General features: G+C 30.7%; 3 protein-coding genes across 5 annotated transcripts; 1 reads left to right on the top strand and 2 right to left on the bottom strand.

Moving 5' to 3' along the window:
• Positions 1-194: 194 nt before the first annotated feature.
• Nhp2 (NHP2 ribonucleoprotein) lies at positions 195-1864 on the bottom strand. The gene is made up of 3 exons (XM_076308425.1): positions 927-1864; positions 746-818; positions 195-641 (listed from the first exon to the last, which is right to left on the bottom strand). The coding sequence occupies exons 1-3, from the start codon at positions 1093-1095 to the stop codon at positions 410-412; spliced, it is 474 nt and encodes a 157-aa protein (XP_076164540.1). The 5' UTR covers positions 1096-1864; the 3' UTR covers positions 195-409.
• Positions 1008-3056, top strand: LOC143145238 (RING finger protein 37). Of its 2 annotated transcripts, XM_076308424.1 has the most exons (3): positions 1008-1213; positions 1340-1990; positions 2075-3056. In XM_076308424.1, exons 2-3 carry the CDS (start codon positions 1344-1346, stop codon positions 2928-2930), a joined length of 1503 nt encoding a protein of 500 aa, XP_076164539.1. In that variant the 5' UTR covers positions 1008-1213; positions 1340-1343; the 3' UTR covers positions 2931-3056. The 2 variants fall into 2 exon arrangements, with proteins under 2 accessions (XP_076164539.1, XP_076164536.1); XM_076308421.1 differs by having other exon boundaries at positions 1008-1990.
• Positions 3057-3358: 302 nt separating this feature from the next.
• On the bottom strand, positions 3359-17908 carry Vps13b (vacuolar protein sorting 13B). Of its 2 annotated transcripts, XM_076309490.1 has the most exons (38): positions 17822-17908; positions 17533-17710; positions 17379-17457; positions 17126-17301; positions 16957-17060; positions 16637-16886; positions 16371-16561; positions 16060-16269; positions 15842-15980; positions 15658-15772; positions 15445-15587; positions 15201-15373; positions 14923-15099; positions 14569-14857; positions 14318-14480; positions 13864-14251; positions 13610-13745; positions 13371-13538; positions 13082-13305; positions 12761-12980; positions 12499-12703; positions 12250-12427; positions 11852-12181; positions 11567-11770; positions 11379-11494; positions 10956-11301; positions 10755-10874; positions 10559-10675; positions 10215-10484; positions 9533-10144; positions 9363-9458; positions 5718-9288; positions 5232-5636; positions 4981-5157; positions 4716-4886; positions 4452-4645; positions 4041-4379; positions 3359-3966 (listed from the first exon to the last, which is right to left on the bottom strand). In XM_076309490.1, the coding sequence occupies exons 1-38, from the start codon at positions 17906-17908 to the stop codon at positions 3736-3738; spliced, it is 11292 nt and encodes a 3763-aa protein (XP_076165605.1). In that variant the 3' UTR covers positions 3359-3735. The 2 variants fall into 2 exon arrangements, with proteins under 2 accessions (XP_076165605.1, XP_076165604.1); XM_076309489.1 differs by lacking the exons at positions 16371-16561; positions 16637-16886; positions 16957-17060; ... (2 more) ...; positions 17533-17710; positions 17822-17908 and having other exon boundaries at positions 5059-5157; positions 16060-16250.
• Positions 17909-18964: the final 1056 nt, after the last annotated feature.

Below are 18964 nucleotides of genomic sequence, written 5' to 3'. Positions count from 1 at the left end.
GAACTGCACGTTTCTTTAATATAATATTCTTTTAACCTTCCAACACTAAAAACAAGCGGTGTCAAATATTTACAGTTCATTTTTAAACGTAATTGTGTAATGTGTACTTCATTCCAGAAGATAAATATTTACAGGTATATAAAAAGGGAAGTATTTCATAGTAAATTATATATATTCAACTAATCAATGTTTTGAAATTTTGTACTAGTTTTATTTCGTTTGATCTTATTTAAACTTACCATTGAACAAGAAAATTGTATAAAAAATGTAAACTGATCTGCCAAATTTATGAATCAATGTTTAACAATACTTATTTATTGTATAAAAGGTTTGATATAATATTTGTTTAATGGTAATTCATGTACTCTATTTACAAAGTGACAAAGGGCACATAAGATTGAATATAAAACTATAGTGGTGTTGATAGTGTCAACATTGCAGATTTTATTTCATCATAGAGATCTTTGTAATCTGCATGCTCTTTAATGAGTACCATAAGGCTTCCTCTCTTCACACCCATTGCATTACCAATATCTTGTCTCGAAGGAGTATAACAGTAAGGAATGTTTTTGTCTTCACAAACGATTGGTAAGTGACACATAATTTCTATGGGAAACACATCTCCAGCAAAGACAACCAACCTAACAAGAATAAAATATTTCTCATATAAATGATAATTTTCTTTAAAATATTAGAAATTGATAATTAATGTTTTATTTAAAATTTGAATGACAATTTAATTTACCCATGCTCTCCTTTACGAAGATGCTTCTGAACATCTTTTAGTCCATTTCGAAGGTAGGATTTCTGTTTTGAAGCTGAAATGGTTATGTTATAAATTATAAACATTATAGATGTTTTATAAAAAAAAGTTTCAGGTTACTAAACAAAGTTTCATAAAGATTTATAAATTATAATATCGTTACCCTTCTTTATACACTTATAAATCTTCTTTGTTAACTTTTTTGGAGCCATAGGTTTAGCTATGGTATTTATGTATTTCAACTTGCTTTCGTAACTAATTTCCGTAGCATCTGCACCATCACCTTCCTTTACACCGTCATCTATTTCCATTTTAATTGGCGTTTGTTCCATTTTAAATAATATAACGATTATTTTCAATCAAAATTTGAATTTATTTCGTCCACGTGCTTTTACATATCACCTACAGACTCGACGAGCTCGACACTAACCTAACCTGAATTTGACACAGGTTTGTACTATACTCTATCAACAAAGTAGGTTGTAGACACTTGATTTTGAAATAAATATAATATGTGTACTTGACGTAAATTAATAAAAAATTACAGTCTTATCTAAGAATGTGTTTTTGTAACAGAGAAATGTTATTCAATTTTTGTGATCCCCGTTTACGACCAGAAATTGAGTGCAGTACTGTCAGCACAGAGGGACATGAAGTCTCTAACTTGATAAGTGATTCTGACAAAGGTTTTTTAGCTTACGCTTGCATTAAGCCACCTGTCAACATTGACATTACTTTCCTTTGTAATGTATCTATCAATCATATATTGGTTTGGCCCCATGTTGGTTCTCAAAAGTCATCAGGTTTTCAATTGTATGCCAAAACAAGTAATGACAACAGTGTGCCTTACTCTTTATTAGCTACTAGCTTTTTAGACCACTCAAATGCTGGATTGCTATTTTGTTTATCAGATCATAAAGCAATTTCTGTTCCACACAATTTTTTGAAACAACATATAAAACCATCTTTAAGATATTTGACAACATGTTTAAGTAATTTGAGGGTATGTATATGTAAAACAGAAAATTCAGTACCTGCATTAGGTAAAATTGAAGTATGGGGAACTGTATCACCACGATGTGGAAAAGATACAGTGGCTACTATTTGTACTTTGTGGTGTAAACAGCAATCCGTTACATCTGAAGCTGTAGATAAACAGTCTTCTGTATCCAAGTTTATAGAAAAACCTAAGCAAACTGATCAACTTCTTACTGTTGCAAGTAACAGGTAAATATAACAGCAGATTTTACAATGTGTAGTAAAAATACAATATGAATCATTTATTCTATAAATATGTTGTGGTTGTTTTAGGGAGATATTTGAATCGTGTTTACAAGTTCCAGAGCCTTTCTTAGATGCCATTACTTGGGAAATTATGACACAGCCTATCCTTTTGCCCAGTGGAAAAATAATTGATCAAAGTACATTACAAAAACATGAGGAAACTGAAGCATTATGGGGGAGGAGATTAACAGATCCCTTTACTGGTATATCATTCAGCGAAAATCGTAAACCTATGATTGCAACTGCCTTAAAAATGAGAATAGACAAATTTCTACTTGAAAACAGTAATGCAGATGAAATTAAAAACTTGCCAAGAGTTTTGGGACGTGCATTATCTTCAAATGCAATAAATAAACAAATATCAGATGTCCCTCAATATTTATTAAAACAAAATGTGTTAAATGAAAATTTAAATGACAATAAGCCAAAATTGCACTGTTCTGTAGCAAGTACCCAAGAAAATAAGAAATTCTGCCATAAATTACCAATTGTTGTAATGCCTTACAAACGAAATGCTTCTATTTTAACTAAACCAGTAAAAAAAAAAAAATATATTAATTGTCATGTAGCATTAAACAAAGAAGTGGAAGGTGAAACAAAAGATGATAGTTGTACCAATGTAGTAAATTTAAATGTTGATAACAGCACAGATTTTGATATTGCTACAGTAGTTCCTCATTTAAAGTATTTTGATAACATACCAAAGAACCATGACGCAAATCCTACATTAAATACTTGTAACTGTTGTCGTAATGGAATTTTGTATCAACTGCCATGCAAACATGTTCTGTGTAGGAAAGTCTTAATATCTATTAAAGACAATCAATGCTTATCATGTGGCATGTCTTATAAGAATAACGAAATAAAACGTATTTACGAATAAATTAAATTATATAAATATAAATAAAAATAACCACGAGATTTTCTTATATTAGTTAAATTCTTATATTGTTTATGAATATATTACACTAAATACTGTAAATAAAATGTAATGATAATTTTTAATAAATATATAAAATCCTTTACAGTTTATTGCGTTGTAATTATGAACTTCTAGTTCATTCATATCTCAACTTCTAGTAAATAATAAGCATGTATAACAATTCAGTTACATTAAATTGTACTTTTAAATCACAGAAATTTTCCCTCTACCAAATATTTACTATGTTACAAATCTTATATTCGTCATTTATGATTAATCTATAAAATTGCAAAAAATGCATATAAACCAAAATGCAAAATTATTTATTTACGACACTTGAATTTATATAAATACTTAATTCAGCGTTTCTACGATATGTACAATATATGTGGGACACAGGAATTATTTTAATATACAAATATTTTCTGTAAAAAAATTGAAAAATCATGTTTTTATGTAAGAAAGATTTTCGGATCGTGTATATTGTCTATAATTTTATGTATAGCAACACATTAGAGCATTCTTCCAATGTAAAATTTATAAAGTTAAAAACGATCGTATATCATTCAGATTAAAAACAAAAATGTTGTGTTAGATATTTACACAGATCTTACGTAACTGAAACATGCTTCAGGTATTACACTCATTAACAAATTTTTTAATTCAAAGCGTAATACTGATTTACTACTTTCTATTTTCCAAAAATATTAATTATCCAATTTATCAGTGGATGCATTCAATTAATGCAGCGCGTTTAAACCATCGGTTACAACACTTTAAATCCACTACCCTGACTTTGTCGTTTAGCGATATTGAATAATGATAATAAATAATTACGCGAATCTGGAGAAACATAAAATGTGAGAATACGATCAGAATGAGGCGTAAGGTTTTCAAAACTATCGGACTGTCCATCACTGTTTGTGGAAACACTAGCCAATCCTGTACTACTAGTTCGTACGTATTCTGCTACTCGTGCTCGCATTTCTTGATCCATCTGTCAGCACACAAATTTTAATAAGAATACATATATATTATTCCTAGAATGAAAGAATAAAATATGCACTGAACCTCATATGGAACAGGTGATAAAGATCTATTGGTTTGTGTCGTCTCAGGCGAACAATATAAACATATTGTTGAATCAAGATGATGATCAGCACTTGTTAAATCTTTCAATAAAAATATCCGCTCTACGCTATCTTCAGCTACGTTAACTAGTAACAATGCATGCCTTGTTAGAACTAATGTTACAGCACGATTACTGCCTTGCTGAATCACATAATCTGCATTAGTAACATGTAAAATATTGCCATGGTTATTTTCAAGCAAAGGTAACAACCACCAAGCATATCTAATAGATGCATTGTTATTGCCAGTTGTATATTGAACCACAGGCCGTTGTCGAGGCTGTAAGAATATACTTATCATTAATTTTATTAACTTATTTTATTAATCGTTTCATTTTTGAAAATTATTTACCGAAGGCAATGAATTCCAGCCAGCACCTTGAAGTAATCCTTGTCCAGTCAGTGCAACTAATTCTGCAGCTCCACTTAAAGGTTTTGTAACTACTCCAACTAATCCAAGTCCAACACCAGTCACAAAACTTTTTGTTGTTATTTCTCCCGACCACACTTGTTGCAAGGGATGATGAGCAAGACCAGCCACTGCAGCTAAATAAATGATATTAAAAGTTGTATAACTATTTCAAATATAAAAAATGAAAAAAATATTCTCATGTACCAAGAACGCTCATCCCGAGTCCAGTCAAGCCTTGATAAAGTCCTTGTGCCATACCTTGAGGACGCATTCTTCTAGATTCTTCTTGTCTTTGAAGATGTTCTTCATCAAGCGTCAAACGATCTAAATTTCGCGCTACGCTAGATGCTAGCTTCGTTACAGAATTCACAGTACCTGTGTAAAATTAATTTCTTTATAAAATGCTCAAAGAATGTATATGCTTCAATGTGAGCTTGTTTGTGTTGTGAATGCTTGCAAATATTAATACCCGCTGTAACATGTCTCATTAAACTGGCTGAACCATGCGTTATTCCAATAATGAAACCCCATGGACCTTGCAACAAACCTTGAAATGGAAAAGAAATAAAGTCTCGAAGTCCTGAACCAAGAGCTTGCGCTAAGCTTCCCGGTGAACCTAATATTTCTAAAGATCCAACTACCCAACCTGAAATATAAGAAATTTAATATGTTAAGATTTGAAGTGCATGATATTACCAAATGCTAATATGATCTTTATACCTGCTCCAAATATAGCACCAGATAAATAATGCATTGTAAGCGCGTTACCAAGTCTGTATGGAGTAGTTAAAACATTCTTTTTCTCAAATGTACCAAAGTATAAAGGTGAATGATCTAAAGCCACATACAAACGCACAGAGGTATGAACACTTAGTAAGATAGATACGGGTTCTATTTTTAAGTTTTGTAGTCTTAATGGGATGCTTAATATTTTTGTATCAACCATTATATAATCGGGTATGTATACTCCAGTAGTTGAAATTAATGTTCGTGTTTTTTTTGTATCATCTAGTACTAAAAATCTTGGTGGTACCATTGAAGTTGCATAATTTAGTAACTGAGTTATATATGTATCTTCAATGTATGCACTAATTGGTGCAATCTTTAAATAGAGTTCTTTTGATGCTACAAACGAATTATTAGAAAGAAATTAGTATGTATAACAAGTAAAAAATAGATTGAAAATTTAGACTTACTGTTAAATACCTCTTAAATGTCCTTGTTTCTCCAAAACGTAATCAATTACTATTAATGAATTTTCTCTGATTTGTTCTATTTTATTCATTAAACAATTATTTGCATTATATCCAGTTCCTTTTGTGATAAGCGGGCTTTGACTTATCAATACTACTGAGAAATCAAAACCTCCTTGATCGAACAATTGATTATCCAATTGTAAGTCGCCTATAAAAGTATGGAGACTGATGATTTTAGACCTTGTAGTAACAGTGACTATAACATCAGTCATGGATAAACTAGCAACTTCAATCCTTTGTGCATTTTCGTTCATATCGTGCATAAGAATAATGGTAACACCTCGAAGACAAACAGTTGCAGAACCTTCTTTAGAATTACTCTTCTCAATAGTTTTTATGTCATCGTTTGTACTGGTTTTTACACTATCCATATTTGTAATTAATTGTTGCAGATTTATTTCAGAAGGTGATGTACCTTCTGCCAGTGAAGTATCGTCTTGGGCTGAGAAAAAAGTTGTCACTGATGTTGAACTGTCTGAACTCTGTACATTTATTACTGCTTTATCGTCTTCTACTTGATCAAAATATGTATTGTCCTGCACTCCTACATCTTTCACATCATTTTCTTTACGTAAAAGTCGACTTCTTATATCTCGTGCAGATACTTCTACTTGTGATATGGGAACAATACTGATAAATGTAGTATAACAACTCTTTTGCATGATTAGCTTTACATCACCATACAATGGTAGCCGTACATACTGATCCACTGGTACACTTGATATTGCAGACAAGTTTATACCCCTTGACCATCGCAGATCTTTGCTTCTTGTTGACTGCTCATTATGACCGCTTGTTACTGCAGAAAATAATACTACATTTGATGCATTAGAAACAGGTGTATCAGGTAATCTGTTGCTAACTGATGGAATGGAATAATGGCATGTTGCATTACTTTCAATTTCACAAATCCATGTAAAATGAAAAATATCTGGTATTATTCCTTCTGCTGTCTCTGTGGCCTGCCCCAGCAAAATTTTAAAGCCACACATATTTTCAATTAACAACTGAGGATGATAATCTACATGAATCATTATGTATGTTGTACCTTTATCTTCTTGTGTTGTAACGACTACTGGTATAGTACTAGAGCCATTTGGAATAGCAACACATTTGCGACTCATACCTTGATCAACTCGTATTGGACAAGACCATTTATGGCCTAAACTCAAAGATATATAAAGTACAAGAGGTTCTATGATATCTTCCATATATAAAGTATACCATTGTGTAATTGGTGTACCCTGTTTCTGATCTTCTGAAGGTGAAATATTAAGACTGTAAAGCGTAAGATCGTTGGGTAGTTCAAGTTTGCTTGCATCTTCGTGCACTGCCAATGTAGCAATGCACAATTCTTGAGATGTTAAATTACTGATAACGTGACTACTTGTTATACGTACGAGACGCATATCTTCGTGCATACTTGAATTAATGCTCATGATGGAGACACTTGAACCACAATCGATGCACGTTCTAATATTTCCATCAACAGGAATTAGCCCACCAATTCGTGGCATGTAAAAGCTTTGACTCCAATCAGGTCGTGCTAATTGAAGTGCTTGGGATGAGTAAAACGTATCACCAATGCCAATACATAAATGGAATGTACCTTCCAATTTTGGTGGTGTTACAATACCATAATGAGGAATTTGACAAAGTTCTGTATCTTCTGACACAAGAGACAAGTGACATCCCATGGAATTCAACATAAAGCACCATGGTTGTAATTCTAACAATAATGTACTCGAGACCAATCCAGCATCTTGATATTTTACTTGCACATGTGTTTGGGGTTGCTCTGTAGATATCCATTTTTCTATCACATCTCCTTGAAAAGGCCATTCTGTTTCTTCGTTTTCGACATCAAGATCCTTTAGAATGTTATCAATATCCTCAATTTCAGGCCTTCTAAAGAACTTTCGTTGATCCACGGAGCTGTACGACAATGGCACATATGGATTCGATGTAGAAACTCCGGATTCTAATTGAAATGTTAATTGATGAAAATGTTCAAATGTTCCTGGACAATATAATTGTTGTCGTTCACCTCGACCATTTACCATTGTACTTAAGGATATTTTCAATGAAGGTGTATCCATTTGTACTTTAGCTGGTACTGGTAAGTGAGATCGAATCATATAAAGTGGGCTGAGTACAGCCAGTACTTTTATTCTTTCCTGAATAATTTGCGTCACTACTCGTACCCAAATACTTAAAAATTGCCCGCGTTCCTGCCATGGTACTTTGACTAACCACGGCTGGCCCCATTTAGCATTAGGTTGAAGAGGAATATCGCCTGTCCATGACAGATTAGGCATGGTCGTAAATCGTAAACGTATTGCCATTTTTTTATTTCCGTCGAGTATGACAGATGGTGGACGACTTTTACCCGAGATAGGGTACACATCTTTTAATACAGTTACTTTTGATCCAATGTCAGCTTCATATTTGACCAATTTCATTTCAAAGTTGTCGATTAATTGATTAGAAATTATAAGTTGACCAGAGAATGTAACGAGCTTTTGTGTAGCAGAAAGCGAAGTAACACTTACAAACGCTGCTGCTTTCGTCACCGAATTATTAAATTCAATCGTTTGTGTACCATCTATATCTACAGAAAATGGTTTGCTCCACAACCAAACATTTTCTTCTATTGCTATCCGTATCATTTTGTTACCAATATGTCGCCACGAATAAAAAGTACACTGCCTACTTTCCAATAATATATTGTCTCCTGTACCACTTTGACCAAAGAGAAATGAAACATTGCTGTCATTGGCTACTACATAGCGTGTGAATAAAATCATATTTTTATTGTCTTCTTCTAGAAATTTAAACCATAAATGAGCTGAAACTGCAAGTGTATGTGCTATTGTCGGCCCTAGCTTCAATGAGAATGGACTACACGTTAAAGATATATCTGTTTTGTCTGACAATGACAGCTGAAATCTTGCTTCCAAAGGATCAAGTATTTCTTGCATGGTCAAATGACCATAATCTAGTACATGTACACTGAATATACCACTAATATCGATCAACATCGAACCATCTATCCACCTATTAAATACAAAGATAGCTTCTTTATGCTCCAACGCCATGAAGCATTGCATTTCAGGTATTGTACCTTTCAAGGTATAATGTTTTAAGGGTGGCTGCAAATTACTATACATGTCGGTGTTAACATGATTGTAGATAGATATATGTATGGCACCGATATTAAGCGCGGCTTGTATATTCGGTATAATTGAAGAATTGAAATATGAATCAATACGTAAGCATGCTGCAAAAACACGAGCTGAAAGTATCGTTTTGGAAAGCGGTCGGTTACTACTTGATAACAAAACTACACGCCATATGCAAGCTACTGCTCGGGCTGGAGCTTTTTCAGGAAGCTCTAAACGATACGAATCCGTCTCTGATAAGTAGAAATCAGTATAACGTTGATATGACATGTGACAATCACTCCAATATTCAAGTGCGCAGGGTACTTTATCAACATAAGCACTAGCAGCATTCAGCGTCTAAAAAAGGTAAATTGTTCCTAGTAAAAGATATCGTTCACATGAAAAATGTAAAAATGAAATATTTTGTTTACTTCAAATGGAACTGGTGATACGTGTATTCTTGTCAGTGTTCTTGGTTGTGGGTATCTCCAAGCCATTGATTGTTGAGGGTAGGTGAAAAATATAACCTGAATCACACAGTATATGAAATGAAATTCCTTTTTAGAAGGACATAAAAGGAACATTTGTTTGTTAAACTTACTTGATACGGAAAAGGTAATTCGTCTGCATTACCATTGACAAATTGAAATGCACCTGCTTTAAGATCATCTTTGTAATGTTGCTCAGTAGAGAGTATAATTTGTTTTTCATTATTTTTACACTTTGAAGGAGATGTTGTCATTTCATCCAACAGCAATTGACAATCATCCATAACATTTTTTATAATTTTTATTTGCTCTGGTCCAAAATCTAAATACAGACTATCACTCTCTGCCTGTATTTGTATTTGAGGAATAGAATCAGCATTTTGCCAGGGTTCCCAAAGCAAACAAACTGTAATATTGCAACACCATGGATTCAAGAGAACTTTGATATTTTTGTTAAGAATTGCTGATATGATAAAAGAGTCTATGGATGTATTAGAATATATTCTGTCAGGCCTAAGAAGAGACGAAATGTTTCCAGATAATAAAGCTAAACTAATTATTATTTCTGCACCAGAATCAGTCTTGAGAGACAATACAACTTGCTTTGTACTTATGTTTAAGTCAGGCCAATTCAGTTTCTTCAGTTTTCTTACTGGAAATACCTTTACATCATCAAACTGTTCTGATGATATTGTTTCATGTTGGTTTATGAAGCATGCCAATATCTAGTAATAAATGAAGATATCAATTATAAATATATATACCAGAATATTACAGTTAAACATGATTTGTTACCTTATTTTGCATAACGTATATCTGACTTAATCTTGATAAAGAGAAATAAATTTTTGTAGGTCTACCCATGTCTATAGAGAATTGTGAATTTTTTCCTAAAGTTTTTTCATATTTCATTGTCACAAAAGATGGGGGAATGCCTGTATCTGGATGTAAATCACCATTTTTCGTTTCAATCATAAAAACTTTGAAATCTTTTTCTGTTGGTATTGAAATTAATTCTTGGTTTTCCTTTTCTCCAAGGGCCATGGTCATATCAAAACACAATATCTAATACAGTTTAGATTTTAGTTACAAAGAGTCTCTTTAAGAACTGTCTTACCCTTAATTGAAAGTTAATATACTTGAATTTTTTGCGATGGATGTTGCTGCGAAAAGTAAATATTTGGTTGATTAATCATTATATAAAATAGCGGTTGCTTCTGACTTTCGCTCTCGTCCTCTTCAATTTCATTTATGTCCTGTATAAATTTTATACTTGATATTAGTTTTTAGATGTAAATAATTATAAGACACAATTTTTATTAAAGAATTACTTACAACTTCATATTCTGTAGTTGCTTTTTGGATATCATAAAGTACAAATGTTATTTTGCCACAATTTACTAGAAATTCAAATGGTAAGAGTACAGAAGAAGTTTCTTGCAACGGAGGTTTACCCTAATAAAAAAGTTTTACTTTTAAAGAAATAAATACTCCCTTATATGTATTGAAAAATTTAAATTCACAAACAAAACTTACAACAATTGTTGAATTTAAACTGGATGTTTCAAAATCTATACCACTATCCTTAGTAAAATCAATGTCATCAGACGATTGTTTTGTCCAAGTAATTTGTTTAATACTTCCCATAGTTGAAGGAACCTTATAAGATGTAGTACTAGATGCAGTTGTACTTTTTTGTTGTTCAAAATTTCCCAATAACAAATTTCTAAATTCATTATTTAGAATTGAAATCAACTGAATTTGATCTAAATTTATTGTCACTTCAATGTCTGTAATACAATTTACTTCAACAGCACTTCCACACACTGTTATATCTGGTTTAAACAGGACAGGTGGAGCAATGATCAAGCATAAATCAAACCTGTAATATATATTTGTATTAATAACGTAGTCTTATAAACTAGCATTAAATCATAGCATCATTCAATTGTTACATACTTTGATAATAGAGAGAGCGTAGAAAATTGTTGTTCTAAACTACTTCCATGTCCAAGTTTATTCCATTCTAATGCGGGATTTTCATTCATTGTATAAAGGTATGATTGTGACATTTTCTGGAGGTAAATAATTTAACAATGATATTTCTTAAACGATTAAATTTTAAAACAAATATGATTTTACCAAACCTTGTTTATACTCATTTGATAATTTTTCCAAGTAGTTGTATTAGCACATATGTTCTTTATATTAATTTGGTATTGTCGGTCTTCCACGGCAGAGCCTGGTATGCTTAAAATATTTGCTTGGGCTGCAAGTTGATATATGTCTAATCTCAAAGGTGTTCTGCAAATCGGATTTTCAGCGTGGGGTGTGATACGAATCCCGTCTAACTGTAAAATAAGTAAAATTTTTTACTTTCAAATAACAATAAATATTTCTTTTTAATTACACATTACAAGGTACATTATTACCTGTAGCATTAGTAGATCATGTTGTGGTTTGCATTTCATTATATTTGAAGCTGGCAACATTAGCCTAAGTCCCTTGAAATCCAGATATATCAATGGTAAAGCTTCATTATCAAGACTAGCAACACTAGTTAAACGTGGTGTTAGATTTTGTTCAAATGTTTCAATTGTATCTTTCTCAACAGATTGGTAGAAACAAGTAAAAGGTTTTAATAATTGGATGTATTTACTAACTATAGTAAGTGGTAAAATTATATCCACCATTTGCATTTTCACAACTACTTCAGAAATATATCTATTAGCAGATAATGTAGTTTCTGTCATTAAATCTTTCTAAAAGATTAAAAATGAATAAAATACCGTGCAAATATTATTAACGATGCTATTCAGTATTATAATACCTTTTGAGTTTTGTGCCGTTTATATGTACCCCATCGTGTATGAACGTTTCCCGATTTAGCTCTAGTCAAAGTACAACTTAGAAATCCTGAATCATCACCTTTCTCTAAACTATCTTCCCTTCCACAAAGTATTGCACCCACATACTCTCCAATATCCCAAGTTGACGAATTTGGTGCTCTGTCAAGAAATACATTTTTACATTTGTTACATTAAAATTCTAAAAATTATTTATTTGCATAATTAAATACCTAGTGTAATGAAATATGGTGGTTGTTGTAATCTTGCTTTTTAATTTAAGATAGACAGGCTGCAAATCTAAAGATGTAATAATATCTTCTAATTCAAGGATTAATTTCAATGAAGATGCAGTTTCTTTTTCCGTGACATATAATTTAATTGCAATCTTTGTTATAGTCCATTGGATCCATGCAGTCAAAATTAATTCATCTGTTTCTATAACAAAATAATGTACACAAAATTGGACAAAGAATAAGTTAACGCATAATATACCTTGTGTAATGTCATCTTTTGACGTTGAAACAGTTGAATTTGTAGTTGTATCTTCAGGATAGAGTAATTGTGTTGGTGTAGATGGAGTTTGTGGTATGATAGGAAGAATTACTTGTGCTTCAGTATTTATCTGAGTATCAGCTATAACACTTTTATTAGTACTAACTGAAACTCGTAATACGCTTAAAATACTTGAAATTATTTTGTTCATAAAAACTACCTGAAGTAAAAATATTTTATATAATTATGAAGTAATGCATAAAAACTTTATACGTGTTTTACGCGTTAAATGTATTGCATGAAATATTTCCTTTACAGTACCTGTTCTTCAGAGATAGAAATGATAATAGGAGAATTGTCAATGTGAACAAAAACACCCAAAGCAACCAATGTACTTCCTCCTGATTGGGATGTTATAATTTTAGTTGTAAGAGCAACTGTAGCATTCAATGACATCTTTTTAATAAAGTTTTTTTGTGTTTGTTGTTGTAACATATAACAATGAAATTCAACAAGACTCAATGTCCATGGAAAACTTTGTAATTCTGAAAATCACAATGTAAATTACATTCTTACATATATCCAATAATTCTTTTGTTTTGTTACTTACTGTTTGTCCACATTGATTTTGGTAGTTTAACAGGTAAATCCTGAAGATGTGGTGTCAGTAATTCAAAATTTATATTAGATGAATGAATAAGAAGAGTGGGTAATTTTATTATCAACATATGTAGATTATTATCGGTTTTTAATGCTCTGTCTTTTGCTTCTTCTATACCTAAATAATATTTTGAAAACAAACATTAGATTGAATTAAAAATATATTACTTGGTTTACATATCTACCTACCATATGCACCAATGCCACTCATTGTAGTTGACGGTATGTAAATAACAATATGCCCAACACAACCACTTAACACAAGACCACACCACCATGGATACAGTTCTGCTAATCTGGCCAATATTCCCAAATTCTGTAAGTTCTACCATAGATTACATCTTTATAATTACTAACTGAATATGAAAACTAGTAAAAGAAAAAACCTAACACATCTTTATAAGTTAGACAATTTAAAATTTTGAAATATATAAGTAATGTACCTGTCGTTCACCTTCAATTTTTGAATCATGTTTTTTTTGATATTCGTCATTCTGTAGAGTCTTTGATTTCTCTGTTGTTACAATTGATTTCCTTTTCTCTTTATCCGAAGAACTGTGAACACTTTCATGCAAACTGGGAAATGTTTTTTTTTTTGTGCCAGTATCCGAAGATGCACCTTCAAAATGCTGTTGAGTTTCAGGCCGTGTTGTACATAAAGTACCTAAATTATAATATGTAACACGATACTCCAACCATTTAAATAGCAATGGATCGAGTGAAGCTCTGATGTCTGCCATCTGTAGAGAAATAAGAGGTGGATGTGTTTGTTTCTCTACATTCTTTGGAAACTGTATCACAGCTGTTAGAAGTGATTTATTTTCTACATCACTAAAAACAAAAAAGTTGTTATCAATATAATTTTCATTTATAATATAGCCTTTAATGTATACTAACCCATGAATATTGCTCTCTGGGCCTGAAAATATGAAGGCCTGTTGTGACTCATTCAAAGCAAACATTTTTACAGAATTTATATTAATTTCACTTGAAATTGTAATCAAAGATGATATGTTTTTGGTATTTACATTTTCCAATAACAACTCTAAATATATAGGATCTGAAAGATGTAGTTTAATTAGATATCTATAATTAGTAGAGTACTTCTAAACAATAATTTTTGTTGACAATACTAGTATAGTACATACTTATTTCTTGACAGGCATCATTAAATAAAGAAGAACACACAAGAGGATTTGTCGTATCAGTGGGATTAAAAACTGAAGTTAATATAGATGCAGCAACCATTAATTTTGCTTTTGTTCCAGTAATTGTAATACTGTCTATGTGTGCTGAATATGTTTCATGTATTAAATCAACATTTCTCCAGTATTGTGGATACAACAACTTCTTTGCTTTACATTCAACTGAATAAGGCATTATTATTGATGTATGGCAATTTTTTGCTAAATAAAGTTGACTTCTTGCTCCATTTATCTAATTAAATAAATTATTATTGAAGAAAAAGAGTACATATATCTTACTCTTATCTTTTACATTACCTGCAATGTAATAATTTTATGGCATTGGTTGAACATTTCTGTTGAAAGATCAGTTTGCTTTGATGCACATGCAACCAGTCTAAATGGATATAAAGACTGAAGCATAGTTACTATTATTTCGTCACATTCAATACTCATGAAAGGATCGTCTGTAAGAGCAGGTGTCAAAGGCGTCGTCTAACAAAATAATACAAAAAAAGTAAATAAGAATAATAAGTCAATAATCTTGGTATGTAAAAGAAATACTGTATGTGTATACTAGCACATTCTTTACATACTCGACTTTCAACGATTTTTCGTTGCCGTGGTAGTCCATTAATAGAATGATCTGCTAATTGTAATTGAAGAGATACTCTCACTACCATTAACTTTGTCTCAACCCTAGATACATTGTCTTGCACAGCTTCATATTCTTCTAATGTAACTGGTGGAAGTTCATCCACAAGTGGATCTATAATAATGATTTATAAGCAAAAATTATCTGAATATTTTGTATATATATTAGTTTAATCATATGGATACCTGGTTTGGTAACAAGATATGGATTATAATCATAATTTGCGGCAGCGTGCTTTATTGTTTCAATACGATGAAAAACGCCTGAGCATAATCTAATAGTTAAATCACCTATAATATACCTCATTACTCTACGTTCGTAAAAATTGCTGAAAAGTGTTAATTTAGTCTCTTTTATCTTGAATCTTGCCAAAAAGTATCTTTAAATATTTTGATCACCTGTACTCAAAATTGGATCCAAATTCTGCCAGTTCCTCAGGTGTAATATCTGGTAGATCAACATAATGAACATAATCCATGGCAAATGCCGGACATCGCTCTATTAGTCGTTCCTCTAAAAATAATTCATGTAAGTACTTGCATATTAAATTTAAGTTTGAAATGTACAATAAGGTTTTGTTACCTGTAACAGTTTTTAGATAATAATATATTCCTTGTTTGTAATCTCTCTTTTTTCCTTTGTTCTCCACTGAATCATCATCAAATAATGAATCTTTCAAATAATCTGTATTTAATTTTCCAGCTATTAGATATAAGGGTGGCTAAACAAAATAATTAACTATCAGATTAGTTAACGTTTACTTTAAGTTAAACATTTAGAAATATAGTATAGAATATTACTTGTGCTCCATCAACTACTTCAAGATGCCCACAGCTACAAGTTCCTCTTGGGTATATACGTATATATCCCATTCCAATTTGAAAAATAGTCATTTCAATTCCTTGAAGCAATGTATCTACTACTACACCGTTTAATCGCAATGTTAGAAATGATTTATACTTGAGCTTGCGAGATTTATAAAATAATTGCTCCTTAACATTTTCAACTGTCTGTTAAAAAAAAATAAACGGTACTTTCTTACAATATAATTTTATCTTGGATAAATGAAGAAAAAATTTAAATGATAAATATTATTCTTTGAAATATATGCCTTAAAAGTTAAGGTGGCATCTTGTACATATGTGCCTAAATGAATAGTATGTCCAGAGTAAGCCATTTGTTGTTCTGTAGACCAATCATTATCCCAATCAATAGGTAACAAAGATGACACCATGTTCCAAGCCCATCCACCCCATCCTGTATTGTCTGCAGTAGTTCCACTTGTATGATCAATAATATCATCTGAAATATTATTAAATAATAATAAGTCTGCTTACAATATGATACAGGAATATGTTTTATAAAATCATATTAGACCTTGTACACTGTCTTCCCTTTCCTCCACAGAAATTAAAGATTTTTCTCTACTTGACGAGAACTGTTTTGTTTGTAATGCCATTATCAATGCAATTAATCTGAGCAACATTGGTACTTGTTGTTCTGTTATGCTGAATTCCATTTTCTGACAATGAAGATCCAAACGTGTAATGGAAGCTCTTCTTGCAGTGTTACTATGATAGTTTATGATCAAGCGTATTATAACAGAACATCGATACAGAACAGGATCCTAAATTATAAAATAATATTTTTGTATATTTTCCCATAAAAAATTTATAATCTACTATGATAATCAGTACCTGATATATTTCTATTTTTCCAGAAGCATCCATTTTATCTAAACATAATGTTAGGTCCTGAATGGTAATAACTTTCCTAAGCATAACTTCATATGCATTGGCATCTATGAATGTATATGATTTTAATGTCATTTGGTATTTACTTAATAATGTAATATAACATACATACCTGTAAATGCTGGTTCCCATTTGTTATCAACAGTTTGCATACTTAAAAATCTCACATTAACACTGAGAACAATATCTTCTTCCACATATTTTAGAATTAGATTATTACAATTGATTGTTATGTTATTTACAACTTTTGTTACTATACTTTTTATGTAACCAGGTGGTGCTTCTGCCCTGTCAATAAAATAATAAGATAATGTTTGTAATATAATATACTATGGTATAATATTAAACATACAAATTTTACTTACTGTGGCAATTCGAATCTCTTCTGCAAGCCAGAAGTACTGGCTTCCATTTTAGTATCATCTTTTAATTTTAAAATGCATTCTTTAAATAAAAATTACAATTTTATTTTTTTGTGTAATGTTATTACAGATTTTTAATGTATTACTTAATACTTACCTATTGTATTTATTGTAATAACAATTGGTTCAGAAGTAATTTTTACCCAAGGAACATGAATAAGCAATTCATGTACATGACCACTAACAAAGACGAAAGGAAGATTGAGTTGTTCTTCCAACACTTCTAATCGTAAATCAAGATTTTGAAATGATGCATCACCACCCCATAAAGAAACCTAAAATATATAATAAGATAATAAATAGAAAGCAAATAAATATTATATATTTCTTTCTGTATAATTATATATTATAATTATATGAATATTAATTATATAAAATTAATATACCTGAGATTGTTCTGGTTTAAAATTTTTCACATATTTTCCAACATAACTGAGTATCACTGGTGTTATATATGATTCTAATTTGAACATTGTGACTGACAATTCAATGTATTCCACATACTCTTACAGATTTAACAAATTCATGCAAATATAAAACGCTTCATTTGATAATTTATTTATTAATTTATTTATTCATGAAGAACATATTTTAAATATATTGCTTAAAAATTTAGTGAGCACAATGGTGACAAATAATTAATTGACCAAATATATTTAAAAAAGCACATTTATCTGAAAATAATAAAATTATTTAACTATTAAACGTGAAAATTGGTATATGTATATATGTACAAACACACATACTATAATATAAATATAGAAAATAAGATTAAAAAAGTAGTTAAGTAATAATGTTGTATTTATTCCCAGAGCAAATATATTGAACATTCTTAGAAGGAAAGTGAAGTAGGGTGAACAGAATCAGTAATCACTTTCAAAAATGTTTTTATTCTGTTTTCAATTTATATAAAGTCGACATAATTTATATTTTTCACAGCTATATCATTATGTTATTATACAATGAGCCACAGAATATTTGCGAAATACATATTAACCTTAAATTGAAGATCGGCGGTCAACCATGCATCACAATCGACTATAAAAATGTATTTCAAAAATGCACATTTTGCATGTCTTTGTAATGAATTATTAGATCAAAGTGTAACACTTTAAATGATTGAAGGTCTTTAATTTAACTTTATATTTTATAAATATAGTTTTATTTATGTCGTTTGCCTTAACCTTAGCAATTTGACATGCACTGCAGTTACATGTACAAAGTAACTGTATGCGCATGCGTATCATTATCATTATAAATATTTGAAAAAACTTAAATTGTATTTACATCTGTCGAATGCTTATGCTAAATATGTATCTATATTAAAAATTACATATTTTAAACATTAAAAAAACTTAAATATATTTAAAAGTCTGCATATACGCAATATTCAAATCTAATAGATAACTTTTAACATCCTGTAAACATTGTTTATATGTACATATATATTTTTCCCTTCAAATTTTTGTGCTTTCACTTGATGTTCATTTTGCACTGAATGAAATGTAAGTTTTCTGTTATTTTAAAAT

This window comes from Ptiloglossa arizonensis, chromosome 4 (genome assembly GCF_051014685.1).
Source record: "Ptiloglossa arizonensis isolate GNS036 chromosome 4, iyPtiAriz1_principal, whole genome shotgun sequence".
Lineage (NCBI taxonomy): Eukaryota > Metazoa > Arthropoda > Insecta > Hymenoptera > Colletidae > Ptiloglossa > Ptiloglossa arizonensis.
Note: the sequence above shows the minus strand (reverse complement) of the source record. Positions and strands in the feature narration are given on the sequence as shown.